Source organism: Callorhinus ursinus, unplaced genomic scaffold (assembly GCF_003265705.2).
Source record: "Callorhinus ursinus isolate GAN/ISIS: 27379988/994484 unplaced genomic scaffold, GSC_fseal_2.0 scaffold29, whole genome shotgun sequence".
NCBI classification, from domain to species: Eukaryota; Metazoa; Chordata; class Mammalia; order Carnivora; family Otariidae; genus Callorhinus; species Callorhinus ursinus.
Window position 1 is genome coordinate 1920705 of NW_027397091.1, and position 13071 is coordinate 1933775.

General features: G+C 44.5%; 1 protein-coding gene across 1 annotated transcript in view; it reads left to right on the plus strand.

Annotated features, from left to right (window-relative positions):
- SMOX (spermine oxidase) overlaps positions 1 to 10479 on the plus strand; it is a 51706-nt gene extending 41227 nt beyond the window's left edge. Inside the window, exon 7 of the mRNA XM_025876167.2 lies at positions 6286 to 10479. Coding sequence (XP_025731952.1) covers positions 6286 to 6297 — 12 coding nt within the window. The 3' untranslated portion in view covers positions 6298 to 10479. The remainder of the gene's footprint in view (positions 1 to 6285) is intronic.
- The last annotated feature ends 2592 nt before the right edge of the window (positions 10480 to 13071 follow it).

Consider the following 13071-nt stretch of genomic DNA (forward strand, 5'->3'; position numbering starts at 1 on the left):
GGTCTCGCCTCTCATGAATCTAGAAGTGGCTGTTGAACACTGATTTTGCAGGCACTGATTTTTCAAAACCTGGCTCTCTGTTAGAGGATGCAAAATGCCGGCATATTTTATTACAGTGAGCTCAGTATTTGAGCACTTTTGAGACAACGTGCCCCCCCCCCGGGTTTCCCTTGTCAGCTCTCCCCCTTCATCCTCTGAAGCCCCTGTCTCCTCACTGTCAACAGACAACAATGTCTCCTGCTTCATAGTCTCAGTAGAAGCCACTGGAGGCAACTTCCTTGCCAAATCTACAAATAGCTACTCTTCACACCCATCCTGATTGGGACCGCCCCTGTTTCCCCCCCCCCCCAACAAAGGAAGTATGTGACTCTCCACTTGTGCATCTCATGACCCAAACTCAGGGACCTTCCCTCATCCTTTCCTCTCCCCCTTCTCTCTACTCCATCCTTCCCATCCACATTTCAAGATGGGAAAGACAAGAGCATCACCACCTTCCCTTGCCTTCCTTTCAGCCAAGTTTCACACTAGCATTTTCTACACTTGCTCTTCTGCATTCTCACTGTCCTCACCCTAGCGGTTGTTGGTGGGGATCCTTAGGTTGCAGACAGAGACACAGGAAGGGCTGGGCTGGCTCCCCTTCTCACCAAGGCTAGGAGAGGTGGGGAGGATCCGCTGCTGACTCCAGGGTGTCTGGAAGCAGGGGCAATTCATGGTCTGAAGCAGTCCTCTGGCGCCACCTGCTGGCCACATGGGACTACAGCCTTCTTGCTGCAGGGAGAACGTGTGTGCTGGATTCTCTGTGGGCTTTTCTGAATTCAACAAGAACATCCAACAAATCACAGGAAGTATCTTTAATTTACATTGAATAAGTGAATAAAATAAGATTGTAACTTCTTCTAGAGTACCACTTATTTTTCATTCTTAACAGTAAAAAGAGACCTTGTTGGCCCTAAGATAAACTGTTCTCTTCCCCCCCCTCCACATTTCATTCCTTCCTCCCTCTCTCCCTCTCCCCCTCTTTCCCTTTCTCCTTTCCCTTCCCTTTCTCTATCAGACTTTTAGTGCTTTCCTTTTGTTATTTTTTTAAATTATTATTTATTTACTTGACAGAGAGAGAGAAAGAGAGAGAGAGAGCACAAGCAGGGGGAGCGGGAGAGGGAGAAGCAGGCTCCCTGCCAAGCAGGGAGACCCATGTGGGGCTCAATCCCAGGACCCTGGGATCATGACCTGAGCCGAAGGCAGAGGCTCAACGACTGAGCCACCCAGGCACCCTTAGTGCTTTCTTTTTGTATGCCAGCCTCGAAAAAGATTTAATTATGCTTTAACAAATACATTCACTAAAGAAATAGATTAAAAATTGAACTTGTTTCCCAAACAAACAGAAGTTGGACTGAACGATTTAAATTCTTTTAAATTTGTTGAGTTTGTTTAATGGTCCAGGATATGGTCTATCTTGGTACATGATCTATGGGGCTTGTGAAGAGGATGTGTATTCTGCTATTGCTGGGTGGAATGTTCTATAGATGTTGATTTGATCCTGTTGGTGGATGGTATTATTGGTTTCTTCTATATCCTTGTGGATTTTCTGTCTAATTCTAGCAATTGTTGAGAGAATAGTGTTGAAGGATCTAACTAAGATTATGTAGTTATCCTTTTGGTTCCATCAGTTTTCTTTCGTGGTGTCAATCGACTGTTCTAGAACAGTTTTAGCCTTAAGAAAAGGTAAATATATAGAATCCCCTGCCTCCAACCATTTTCCCTATTATTAACATCTTACATTAATATCATATGTTTGTTACAACTAATGAACCAGTGATGGTGGGTTATCGTTCACAAAAGTCTATAGTTGACTCAGATTTCTTTAGTTTTTACCTAATGTCCCTTTTTCTGTTCCAGAATTCCACCCAGGATACTATGTTACATTTAGTTGTCATGTTCTCTTAGGTTTCTCTTGGTTGTGACATTTTCTCTGACTCTGCTTATTTTTGACGATGTTAGCAGTGTTGAGAAGTGCAGTCAGGTATATTGTAGGATGCCCCTCTACTGGAATTTGTCTGATGTTTTTCTCATGACTAGCCTGGGGTTATAGATTTGGGGGAGGAAAACCACAGAAGTCAAGTGCCATTCCATCTCATCATATCAAGGGCACACACCACCAACAGGATTTGTGACTGTTGATATTGACCTTGCTCACTTGACAGAGGTGGTGTTGGTGAGGTTTCTGCACCGTAAAGTTATTCTTTTCCCCTTTCTGTGCCCCAGTCTTTGGAAGGAAGTCACTATGGGCAGCCACAGGTAAGAGTTATTTATGCTCCCCTCCTTTAGAGTATCTACCTTAGTCTTTTAGAATTCTTCTGCACAGGAGGATTCTTTCCTCTCTCCCCCAGCCCTTTATTAATTTATTCAATCATTTCTATGTATCAGAATGGACTCATGGATATTTATTTTACACTTTGGATTATCCAATACTACTTAATTTTGTTATTAAATTTTTCCAGCTTTGACCATTGGGAACTCTTTCAGTTGGCTCCTATGTCCCTTTGACATTTGTGTGTGTGTGTTTCTTTTTTTGAACAGTTCTTTACTTTTTGGCACTACAAGATATTCTAGGTTTAGCTTGTCTATGTCCTGCCCCAGTCATAGAAGCAGCCATTTCTTTTTTTTTTTTTTACTTTTATTTATTTATTTATTTAATTTATTTTTTTAAATTTTATTTTATTATGTTATGTTAGTCACCATACATTACATCATTAGTTTTTGATGTAGTGTTCCATGATTCATTGTTTGTGTATAGCACCCAGTGCTCCATGCAGTACGTGCCCTCCTTAATACCCATCACCAGGCTAACCCATCCCCCCACCCTCCTCCCCTCTAGAACCCTCAGTTTGTTTCTCAGGGTCCATAGTCTCTCATGGTTCGTCTCCCCCTCCGATTTCCTCCCCTTCATTTTTCCCTTCCTACTATCTTCTTCTTCTTCTTTTTTTAAACATATAATGTATTCTTTGTTTCAGAGGTACAGGTCTGTGATTCAACAGTCTTACACAATTCACAGCGCTCACCATAGCACATACCCTCCCCAATGTCCATCACCCAGCCACCCCATCCCTCCCACCCCCCACCACTCCAGCAACCCTCAGTTTGTTTCCTGAGATTAAGAATTCCATGAGGAATTCTTAATGAGGTCATATGATAATTCATATGGTCATATGATACTTGTCTTTCTCTGACTGACTTATTTCGCTTAGCATAATACCCTCCGGTTCCATCCACGTCATTGCAAATGGCAAGATTTTGGGGGGTTTTTGATGGCTGCACAATATTCCATTGTACATATATACCACATCTTCTTTATCCATTCATCTGTTGATGGACATCTGGGCTCTTTCCATAGTTTGGCTATTGTGGACATTGAGAAGCAGCCATTTCTTGATGCAACCCTAGCTCCTTTTGATAGGGGATGGTGTTAGAAACCAAGGTTTGGGTATTAGGTGTGCTTGTGGCTATGGGGGTGATGCTGCTTCTAGGATCTCTTAGCTGACAGAGCTATGTGTATACCAACCATGTCTATATACATATCTATGGATATTTTAATAGGTAACTATCTGTATCTATATTAAGTGAGAATTCTTAGGGATGTCTTCCTTACCACATGGATCATTCTAGCTGCCTCCCATCCCCTTCATTCCTGAAGGGTATTTTCACTGGATGTAAGATTCTGATGGGCAGCTCTTTTCTTTCAGCATTTAACTGCTGTGCTTTTCTTCTGGCTTCTGCGATTCTGATGAGTAATCTGCTGTCTTTAGAATTGTGTTTCCCTAGAAGAAGGTGTCATTTCTCTCTTGGTTCTCTCACGATTTTCTCTCAAGTTGCCAAAGCTTTCGGACTCAGCATCCAGGTAATCCCCTTTAATGAAGTTTTCTGGTGATGTTACTGTCTTCTCTATAACTCCCTACCCCTTCTGGTCAATGTCTGTTTTCTGAATTCCCAAAGCACCGCAGTTTCCTTCTTTATTGTACTTCTTCACTGTACTTGTCTTGTTTGCTAATAATGTGACCATGTGTCTTAGGTGGTTCACAGAGATTGATCTTTGTATCCCCATAGCACCCAAGTATTTAATAAGGGTGCAAAAAAAGTTTATTATGTGGATGAAGGTAATAATAGAATTGGTGTAAAATTCTCAGGTTTTTAAAAATTAATTTTTAATGACATAACTAGTTGTGAAAATATGCTCCTAAAAATAAAGGAACGTTACAGACACAGCTAGAGTTTCCTGTGATCATTTCCTTAATTCTGATCCCCCCCCCCTTTAAGGATTTGGTGTTTGTCCTACCAAAATATAAAAATCTATTTCTACATCCATAATATGTGAAAGTAAATTATATTGTGTTTTGTACGTATGTGTATTTTTAGATAAATGGAATTGCCCTGGAACATGTTCTCTTTCAGTTTGCTTTTTGTTCACACAACAAAAGGAGAACTCTCTGCTTAAATTATGTATCTCATATATTCCTTTTAGCTGATAGATAGCATTTCATTGTATGACCATACTTCATTTAAGTATCCACTTTACCAAGGATGGATGTTTTGTTGTTTCTAGTTATTCGTTATTATAAACAATGCTGCAATAACCATAGACAATGCCCCTGTATGCACATGTGTAAAGGTCCCTGGATCATGGGGCATAGTGTTTTCAGTTTTGGAAGACACTGCCAAATTATCCTGAAAAGAGGTTTACCAAATATATACTCCCACAAATCGGTTATGAGAATACTCGTATTTATGCAATTTTGCCATCACTCAGTGTAATGAAAAATTCATGGCTTTTTTTGTTTGTTTGTTTGTTTGTCATCAGGTAGGTAAAACCAGGTGTCTTATTTTTGTTTTAATTGCATTTTCCAAATACTGATATTTTTTCTTATGATTATTAGACATTTGGGTTTTTTCCCCCCCTGTGGGTTGTCTGTCCTATCCCTTAGCCCACATTTCTGGTATTGTCTTTTTCTTAGTGATTTGTAGGAGCTTAAAGAAATATATTAAGGATAATAGTCTTTTTGTCCGTGATATGAATTGCAAATATTTTCTTCCAGTCAGCTGCATTGTTTATGGAGTCTTTTCACATATAAAAGCTTTACACTCAGAAATGAACAAACTTATCAACCTTTTCTTTTTTTGTATTGTTTTGTTTTTAGAGAGAGAGAGAGAGTGCGAGTAGGAGGGGGAAGGGCAGAGGGAGAGGAGAGACAGAATCTAAAACAGGCTCCACGCTCAGCACAGAGCCCAGCTCGGGGCTTGATCCCAGATCACGAGATCATGACCTGAGCTGAAACCAAGAGTCGGACACGTAACCGACTGAGCCACCCAGGCATCCCATCAATTTTGCGCTTTTTATAACCTATTTAAGAATATGCATTTCTATCCCAAGTCATAAAGCTAGTATTCTATGTTTTTTAAATAATTCTTAAACTTTTATTTTATATCTTTAGATCTTCAGTGGACTTGTGGTATGAGGCAGGGATGTGGATTTACGCTTATTTCTCATTGTCGGCTGGCTATCCCAATATTACTTTTTGCATGACCCACCCTTTCCCCACTGATTTGAAATGTCGTCAAATGATTATTGCTGGGGAATAGGAGGGCTATTTGTTTTTGAATATTGGTTTATACTTGGCTACATTGCAAACTCTTTTATTAGTTTCAGTTGTGTGTCAGTTCTTTTTCTTGGGTTTTCCTGGTAGAAGATCATATTACTTGCAAAGTTAGATAGTCCTGTTTCTTTACTGTCAATGTACCTGTTGTTTCTTTTTCTCTTTTCTTATTGCATTAGTATAGTTACTGGTACAATGTTGAGTAAAGCAGTGATAGGAGGATCATAGCCTTGTTTCTGATTTTAATGGGAATGCTTCTGAAGTTTCTAATAAGTACGCTATTTGTTTTTGATTTCTGGTGGATACCTTTGATCTGGTTAAAGAAATTCCCTCTGTATCTAGTTCATAACTGTTTTATTATGAATGAATATTGAATTTTATCAAATGCTTTTTCTGTATCTATTGGAGATTATCATAGGATTTTTCTCCTTTTATCTGTTAATGTGTTAGTTACATTAATATTTCTAATATTTTCCTTGTATCTTGGGGACAGTCTTTACCTTGTTGTATTAGTCAGCTTAAGCTAAATTCTGCTCTGGTATCAAACAATCCCTAAATCTTAGTGAATTACAACAGAAGTTTATTTATTGCTCATGTCATGTGAGCACTAAGGATTGATTTCATGTCTTCTTAATTCTAGGACCCACGTTGATGGAGCATCTCATGGTAGATGGAAAAGAGAGATACTGGAACATCTTAACATTTCTACTCAGGAGTGGCATATGTTACTTCGATTCACATTTCATTGGTCAAAGCCAATCAGTGGCTAAGCTTGATGTCGGTGAATAGGCATAGAATCCTCCTGCAGAAAAGTGCCCAGCGAGTTGGGCAGCAGATGTTGTCATAATTACAATACATTCTATCACACTGGTCATGACATAGTATTACTCTAAGATGTTGCTGGATTTCATGCACAAATATTTGTGTAGGCTTTTGTATCTGTGTTCACAAGTGACCTAAGATTTTTTTTGTCTTGGGCTTTCCAGGGCTTTTTTTCTTCCCCTCTTGGGCTTTTAAAATAATTTGGGTAGGCTTGCATCTTTTTACTATATACATTGGAAAAATATGTATAGAATGTTAATTATCTGTTTTCTGGAATTTTAAAGAACTTGCAAAACTGGTTGGACTTGGTTTTTTGGAAGTAGAACCTTGCAGTCAAAGTTTTAATTTCTTTTATGGTTAACTTTCTTTTATGGTTAACTTTCTGTGAACGTTTTCTACTTTTTAGGGGGAGATGCAATATTGGTGATTTATATTTTTTTAGAAAATTGGCCTTTTCGTGATGGTTTAAACATTTACTGCTTAAAAATGGTTCACAGTGTTCTCTGTGACTGTAGTCGTACCCCCCCTTTTGCTTCAGACTTGTTCTTTTTCATTGTGTTTACGTTGACTGGGCTTTTTCAAAAGGTACTGTTTTAAAAGAAGCATTCTTTCGTGCTTGGAAATATCTGCCTCTTGCCTTTATGCCTGAATGATACCCTGTTTAGCTTCAAAAACCACAGTCTCTCTATCACTCTTTCTGTTCTTCAAAGCACATGTACAACAGGGCTTTTACTTCTCACAAAAAATGTGAGCTGGGCCCCAGTGACAAACCAGGAAACCTAGGGCTGGGGATGGTGAGGTCCTTGTTCTAGGCCAGAGGAGTGGGTGTTCCAGTCTGGACCCGTGTTTGTTCTAGCTCAGTGCAAGAACTAGATTGGTGTTGCCACTTGTGGTAGATGATGACAGTGACCTTGGTTCTTCCCTTCTCCCCATGACCCCAGGCTTTGCCATGTGACCTTGCACTCATGCCCCAGAAGAGGTTACTATGGGCTGAATTGGGTCCCCCACAGATTCATATGTTCATGTCCTAACCCAGCTACTTGTGATGGATTGGAAGATTAATTAGCAAATATCCAATCACTCTCCTTTCCCTCTGGGAGCAGTTTAGTTTCCTGCCCCAGTCACGTTAGGCTTGGCCCTCTGACTTGTTTCACCCAATGGAATGTGAACAAACATGATGTGATATGAGCAGAAGTTTTAAATATGCTTGCACAGCTGGGCTTCGCTTCTCATGCACTTGCCATTTGTCATGAGAAGAACGTGCCCCCGATAGCTGATGTTTCCAGGAGGCTATGGAGGAAAGGGGAACAGATCCGAACCCATGGAAGCCTGGAACCAAACCTAGGACCTGCAGACAGACACATAAGCAAGAAAAACAAAACGCTTGCTCTTGTAACCTGTGCATTTAGGGGTGGCTTGTTTTGCAATATTATCGTGGCAATAGCTGACTGATACGCCTCTCTTTGGGGAGTTGCTCAATCCAAGAGGGTTATTTCTAGACACTGGTGATAGGATGAGCAATGGGCCCATAGATGGGGAAGCCACCCAGCGTATAAGGGTGGCTCAATCCTACCAATGGGCCTGCAGGAATGGGCCAAGGGATTCAGTTCCCTGGAGGATGCATACCATGGCTTGACTCTGGCTCAGAGAGCTGGAGACAGAAGCCACTGGGCATTCTTTTAGTTCTGTTTTATCAGTCTGAGGAAAGATCTTCTACCCCCAACTACCCAGTTCTCAGCTAATGAAGAACTTCGTTCTAAAAATTCAGAGCTGCTGGCTACTCTTCTTCCATCAAACGGAACATCTGAGAACCTAGACCATTCTATTCTGCTCTCAGGTCTCTTCTGATCCCAGACCCATAAGCCTGGACAGTCCAGTGAGCATGAAGTCTTTGCTGAAGGTAGAAAGTTCCTGCAGGGAATCAGGAGGATGGGGGCATCATTACTGTGTCCTCAGCTACTCAGCAATCCTTGGGCAGTGGAGCAGGGACTGGAAATTAGATAATTGGGTGGGCTCTTCTTGGGTTTATGGGTGGGGAGTGGGGAGATATGCAGTGAAGAGGGTAGAGCTTTTCCTTACCAACTCCCAGCCAGTGATGCCTTTGTTGTAGAGGGCAAAGCTCGGGCAAGGGCCCCTGAGTCTCTTCTCCTCAGCTGAACTTCCTCAGCTCTGGAGTCCCCACTGTTTCCAAATGTTGGCTGATACCCTTACTTTTCAGTCCTGTTTTGAATTTCTATCCTCTTTTTAGGCCTTTGTTGATGTTTTAAGGGGAAGGGGTCTTATAAAGGGCTTGACAGGCTGGCATCTTAAGTCGGAAGTCTCTGTCCTTGATTTAAAAAAGGCTTTTCTACACCAACCGTGTGTATGAATTTCAGTAGTAAAGTCAGGAGAAAATTTGTATGTGGACAACCACAGAATTTGTGTATGGAGTTAGTGCTGGATGTCCCAAATGCGGATTTGGGACATGGGCATTCCTATGGACGGCGACACAGAAAGAAAGGAAACCTGCGAATAGAGCTTTAGGACATGCCTCTATATAGGGGGAGACCAAAGAGGGACAGGAAAAAGAAAGGCATTCCTGAGTTGGTTAGGGGCTCCTAACAGGGCAGGCAGGTCTAGATGGTAGCTTGAGAATGCTGAGTGTGGGGATGGCATGTGGAAATGCCATCTGCAAAATCTTCTAGACTCTACCTCTTCTCGTCATTCATTTCCATCCCTGTGGCCAGTGGCCCGAACACCACCATCTCTTGCCTGGACCGTTGCAGCCCTCTCTCTAACTGGCCTCCTGCTTCTGCTTTGGTTCCTCTTTCTCTTTATTAGCCCAACATAACGGCCAGAGTGATCTGTTCCCCCCAAGTCCGTTCCTGTCTCTTCTTTGTTCAAGCCCGCCGAAGGCCCCACCTGAATCACCTTGCCCCACCTGGAAAGCCAGCGTCCTGCTGTGATTTGCACAGCCCTGTGTACTTTGGCTCTCATCACCTCCTGCAGCTAGCCCCTTCAGCGCCTGCTCCCCTCTTTTGCCTGATAGGTTCTACCTACTCGGTCCTCCTCGCTCATCTTCAAACATACCAGGCCTCCTCCTAAGCTGGGGCTTTTGCACCTGCTCCTCCCTCTGCCTGGAATGCTCTTTCCCAGAGATCAGCACGGCTCACTCCTTCAGGCCTTTCTCCTACATCACCTTCTCCCTGAGGACCTCCCTGGGTACTTGATCTCAAAGTGCAATCTCCTCCCTCCCCAACACTTCTATTCCCTTTCCCTGTTATGTTTCTTTTGCTTGTCACCATCTACTGTATATTTTGTTTATGTTGTTTAGTACACATCACTCCTGTCTCTTCTGAAATGAGGACTCTGTGGAGGCAGAGATTTTTTTCTTTTGTACACTGATGCCTCCCCATCTGCTGGGCACATAAGTAGATGCTCAGTAAATATTATCAAATGCATACACTGTTCAATGACCGTCATGTGGCCATTTGTTATTGGCTGGTGGGGACTAGCTGGTTGAAAGGCATCAGAGGGCACCTGGGCCCCCACCTGTGCAGTTCACATCTGGGGTTGGAGGAACACCAGCTGCCAAATCTGCAAGAGGACCAGGCATTTGACACTTGTTGGCTTGCCCTAGATGTTCCCTGAGAGCTGAGACATAAAAGCTGTCAAGACTGGTTTCTGAGGGTGCCAGTCTGAAATGGGTCCATGATGGATGAAGCCGGAGACAGGCAAAGTGAACTTAAAGGCACAGAGAGGGACAGAAGGCTGGGACTGAAGCCTGAGTCATTTGGATGGGTGGACGTATCATGGGAACAGAGGCAGGATGTGCAAGGAGGTGAGGATGTGGACGGGATGGAGCCCTATGCCTGGTGCACTCAATCAACAACTCTTCCTATTAACGTCTCTGCTCAGCCTCTGAACTCACTAAGGGACTTTCAGACCACAGTTTGGCTTCCCATCAAGTTTGTTTGTCATCATGAAGATATTGGCTTGTGTATATAGTTAGGCTCTACTTCCCATTAAAAATTAGTACATTGGTCTTGGGCTTATGCAGTTCATGTCCTAGTGAGTTAGGCTGTCTGTGTCAGCTTATATGAGACTGGTGACTGCGGAATCCTGACCAGACCCATTTTCTAGACTTGTAATATCAAGGACTGCACCTTGGCTGGGGGCGAGTTCACGGAGCAAATAATACCTCCTCAAGCCTTTTGAGACACAGCCAGTGCCAATATTTCCTGGATTCTCTTTCAAAATCCTATACATTTGGTCAGTCTGGGAAGATGTCCTCAGGGCTGAGGGCTTCCAGAAAAAGCCCTTTGCGTCAGGTTCCTAGTTAGAAGGGGGACTGTTTCTGCCATTGCAGATTAGCTAACTGGATGCAGGCTTGAAATGTGTTGCCTGGCGTAGGTAGTAGGCACTGAGAGCTGCCTGCTCCATAGCCATTCCTTCCTTCTTCCTACTGCCAGATCCCGATTTTGTTCAGGATAGCAGTGTGCCCAATGAGAGGCAGTGATCCTCGTTGCCCTAAAGCAAGGGTTGACAAACTTTTCCTGTAAAGGGCAAGATAGTAACATTTAGGCTTTGTGAGCCAAGAGGAAACCTCCGTATAATTTTCCCATTGTGACACAATCTTTTGACTTCTTCCCCCCCATCCTGCCCCAACCATTTAAAAATGTAAAACTCATTCTTAGTTTGTGGGTTGTACAAAATCAGGTGGTGGGCTGACCACAGACCTCGGCCCCCAAGCGCCCAGCGTTTGAGGTTAGCGGTCTCCCTAGCAGGTCATGGGATAAAAGCAGACCTTTCTCCTCCCCCCCCCCCCCCAGTTTTGAATAAGAATGTGGATTATGGAAACATTGATCATGATTAGGCAACAAAGAGGCTACAAGTCAACATACCAGAGATTAGAATGCAAAGACCTGCAAAGGACAATGCTAGCAACCTCCCACCTTGTAACTTGTCAAGTGAGAAAAATACTGCCCCGCATTTAAGCAGCTGTCCATCAGTGTCCTTATTACTTGCAGTTGCATTCTTAACCTTTCCAGCATGCTGGAGATGTCCATGGCTGTCTGCCTCTGCCCGATCTGGGAGCATCGCTCTGGTCCCCGGACAGCTGTTTTGTACCATGTGATCTAACCCACCTCCATCTGCCTGCCCAGCTGATCAGGCACCAAATTAGCCAGTCTAGAGGCTGACCAGTGACCCATGTGGCTTGGCTCAGAGATCAGTGGGACCAACCTGGGTCACCCGTAGGAGTGGGAATGGGGACCCCTTCTTCAGATTTGGCAGGACGGAAAGAGGTAGACACACGGTATGGTAGAGTTGAGTGAATGGCGAGGCCCTGGAGGGCCGGTCCACAGACGTCACAGGGGAGGGCCCTGCAACTAACTGCCTCCGATGCATCCCTCCCTCCATCCCTCGGGAGCTCAGACTGTCGTGGCCCCAGCTCCTGGATTTCTTCTTGATTCTAAATGCATCCTACCATTCCTGCTTAGTTCTTCCCCAGACCAGAGCAGTTTGAGAATGTGGGCTGGGGTCCTGTTCAGCATGCCTTTTGTTTTTCCTTGCTCCTGCCAGGGTGTGGCTGGGGGAAGGGAAGAAAGCCAGCTCCAAATGGCGGGGGAGTCCAGGGCAGCCCCCCTACCCGAAGGCCCCGCCTCCAGCACCACCTGGGTCCGCAGGGCTCCCCAGAGGGCTATTCTGAGCAGAGACTGTGGACCTGTTTAGCCTTGACAAGCATCTGGTTTTGTGCTTCGCTGGAGCCACAAGAAGTGGGGGGGGGGGGAAGGAAATTCTTTCCAAGTGGCCGGTGAACATGTAGCTCCCTGGGGGTGTAACAGGATGGAAATAGAAACAGGGTCAGGAGGGCACTGAGGAGTCGGGGCTCTGACAGGTCACTGAAAGGAGGGTGACTGAGGTCCCAAACCTTCTGCCAGGACCTGTCAGCGCCTGGAGCAGGAGGGACTAGGGACTTGGAGTGGGGCTCCAGGTGGAGGGTTGGGTGGGCTGGAAGACCCAAAAAGCAGGTGTTCTGTAGAATTCCCAGGCACAGCTTGCTCTCTGGCTGGGGGAGGACACAGGCTCCACCCTTGTGAGGGCTGGTGGAACCAGTGGGGGTGAAGGTCTCGCAAAGACAGTGATGTTGAGCATTAGGTGGGCAGTGGGGCAGTGTCCCAGGGAAGGGTCGGTGAGCCAACTCCATCAATCCAGGATTTAATGAACACCCAGCCCTGAGCAGCTCTGGGGACAGGGAGCCCTCTCCCCATACATAGGTATGGATTCTGTCATTGGGCTCTAGGCCAGGATGGTCTTGGTATGAGCTACCAGTGAGGCTGAGGGACACTTGGGGCTTAGTTTTGAGCAGGGGATCTAGGAAGATCTTGGGAAGATGAAGGAGGGGAGAAGGTGGGCAGTCTCAGGGCTTCCGGGAGCTTACGGCCTCAGCACCAGTGGCCTTGTCATGCCCACATGGAGTCGAGGAGACGGCCTTGCGGGAGGCGAGTGGGCTTGTATTTGGGGTGCTTGGGAACCACCAAAGGGGAGGGGGAACACACATCTGGAGTTACAGACAAACCCTTGGGAGCCATTTATGTACAAGTGGTCATTGAGATGATTTGGA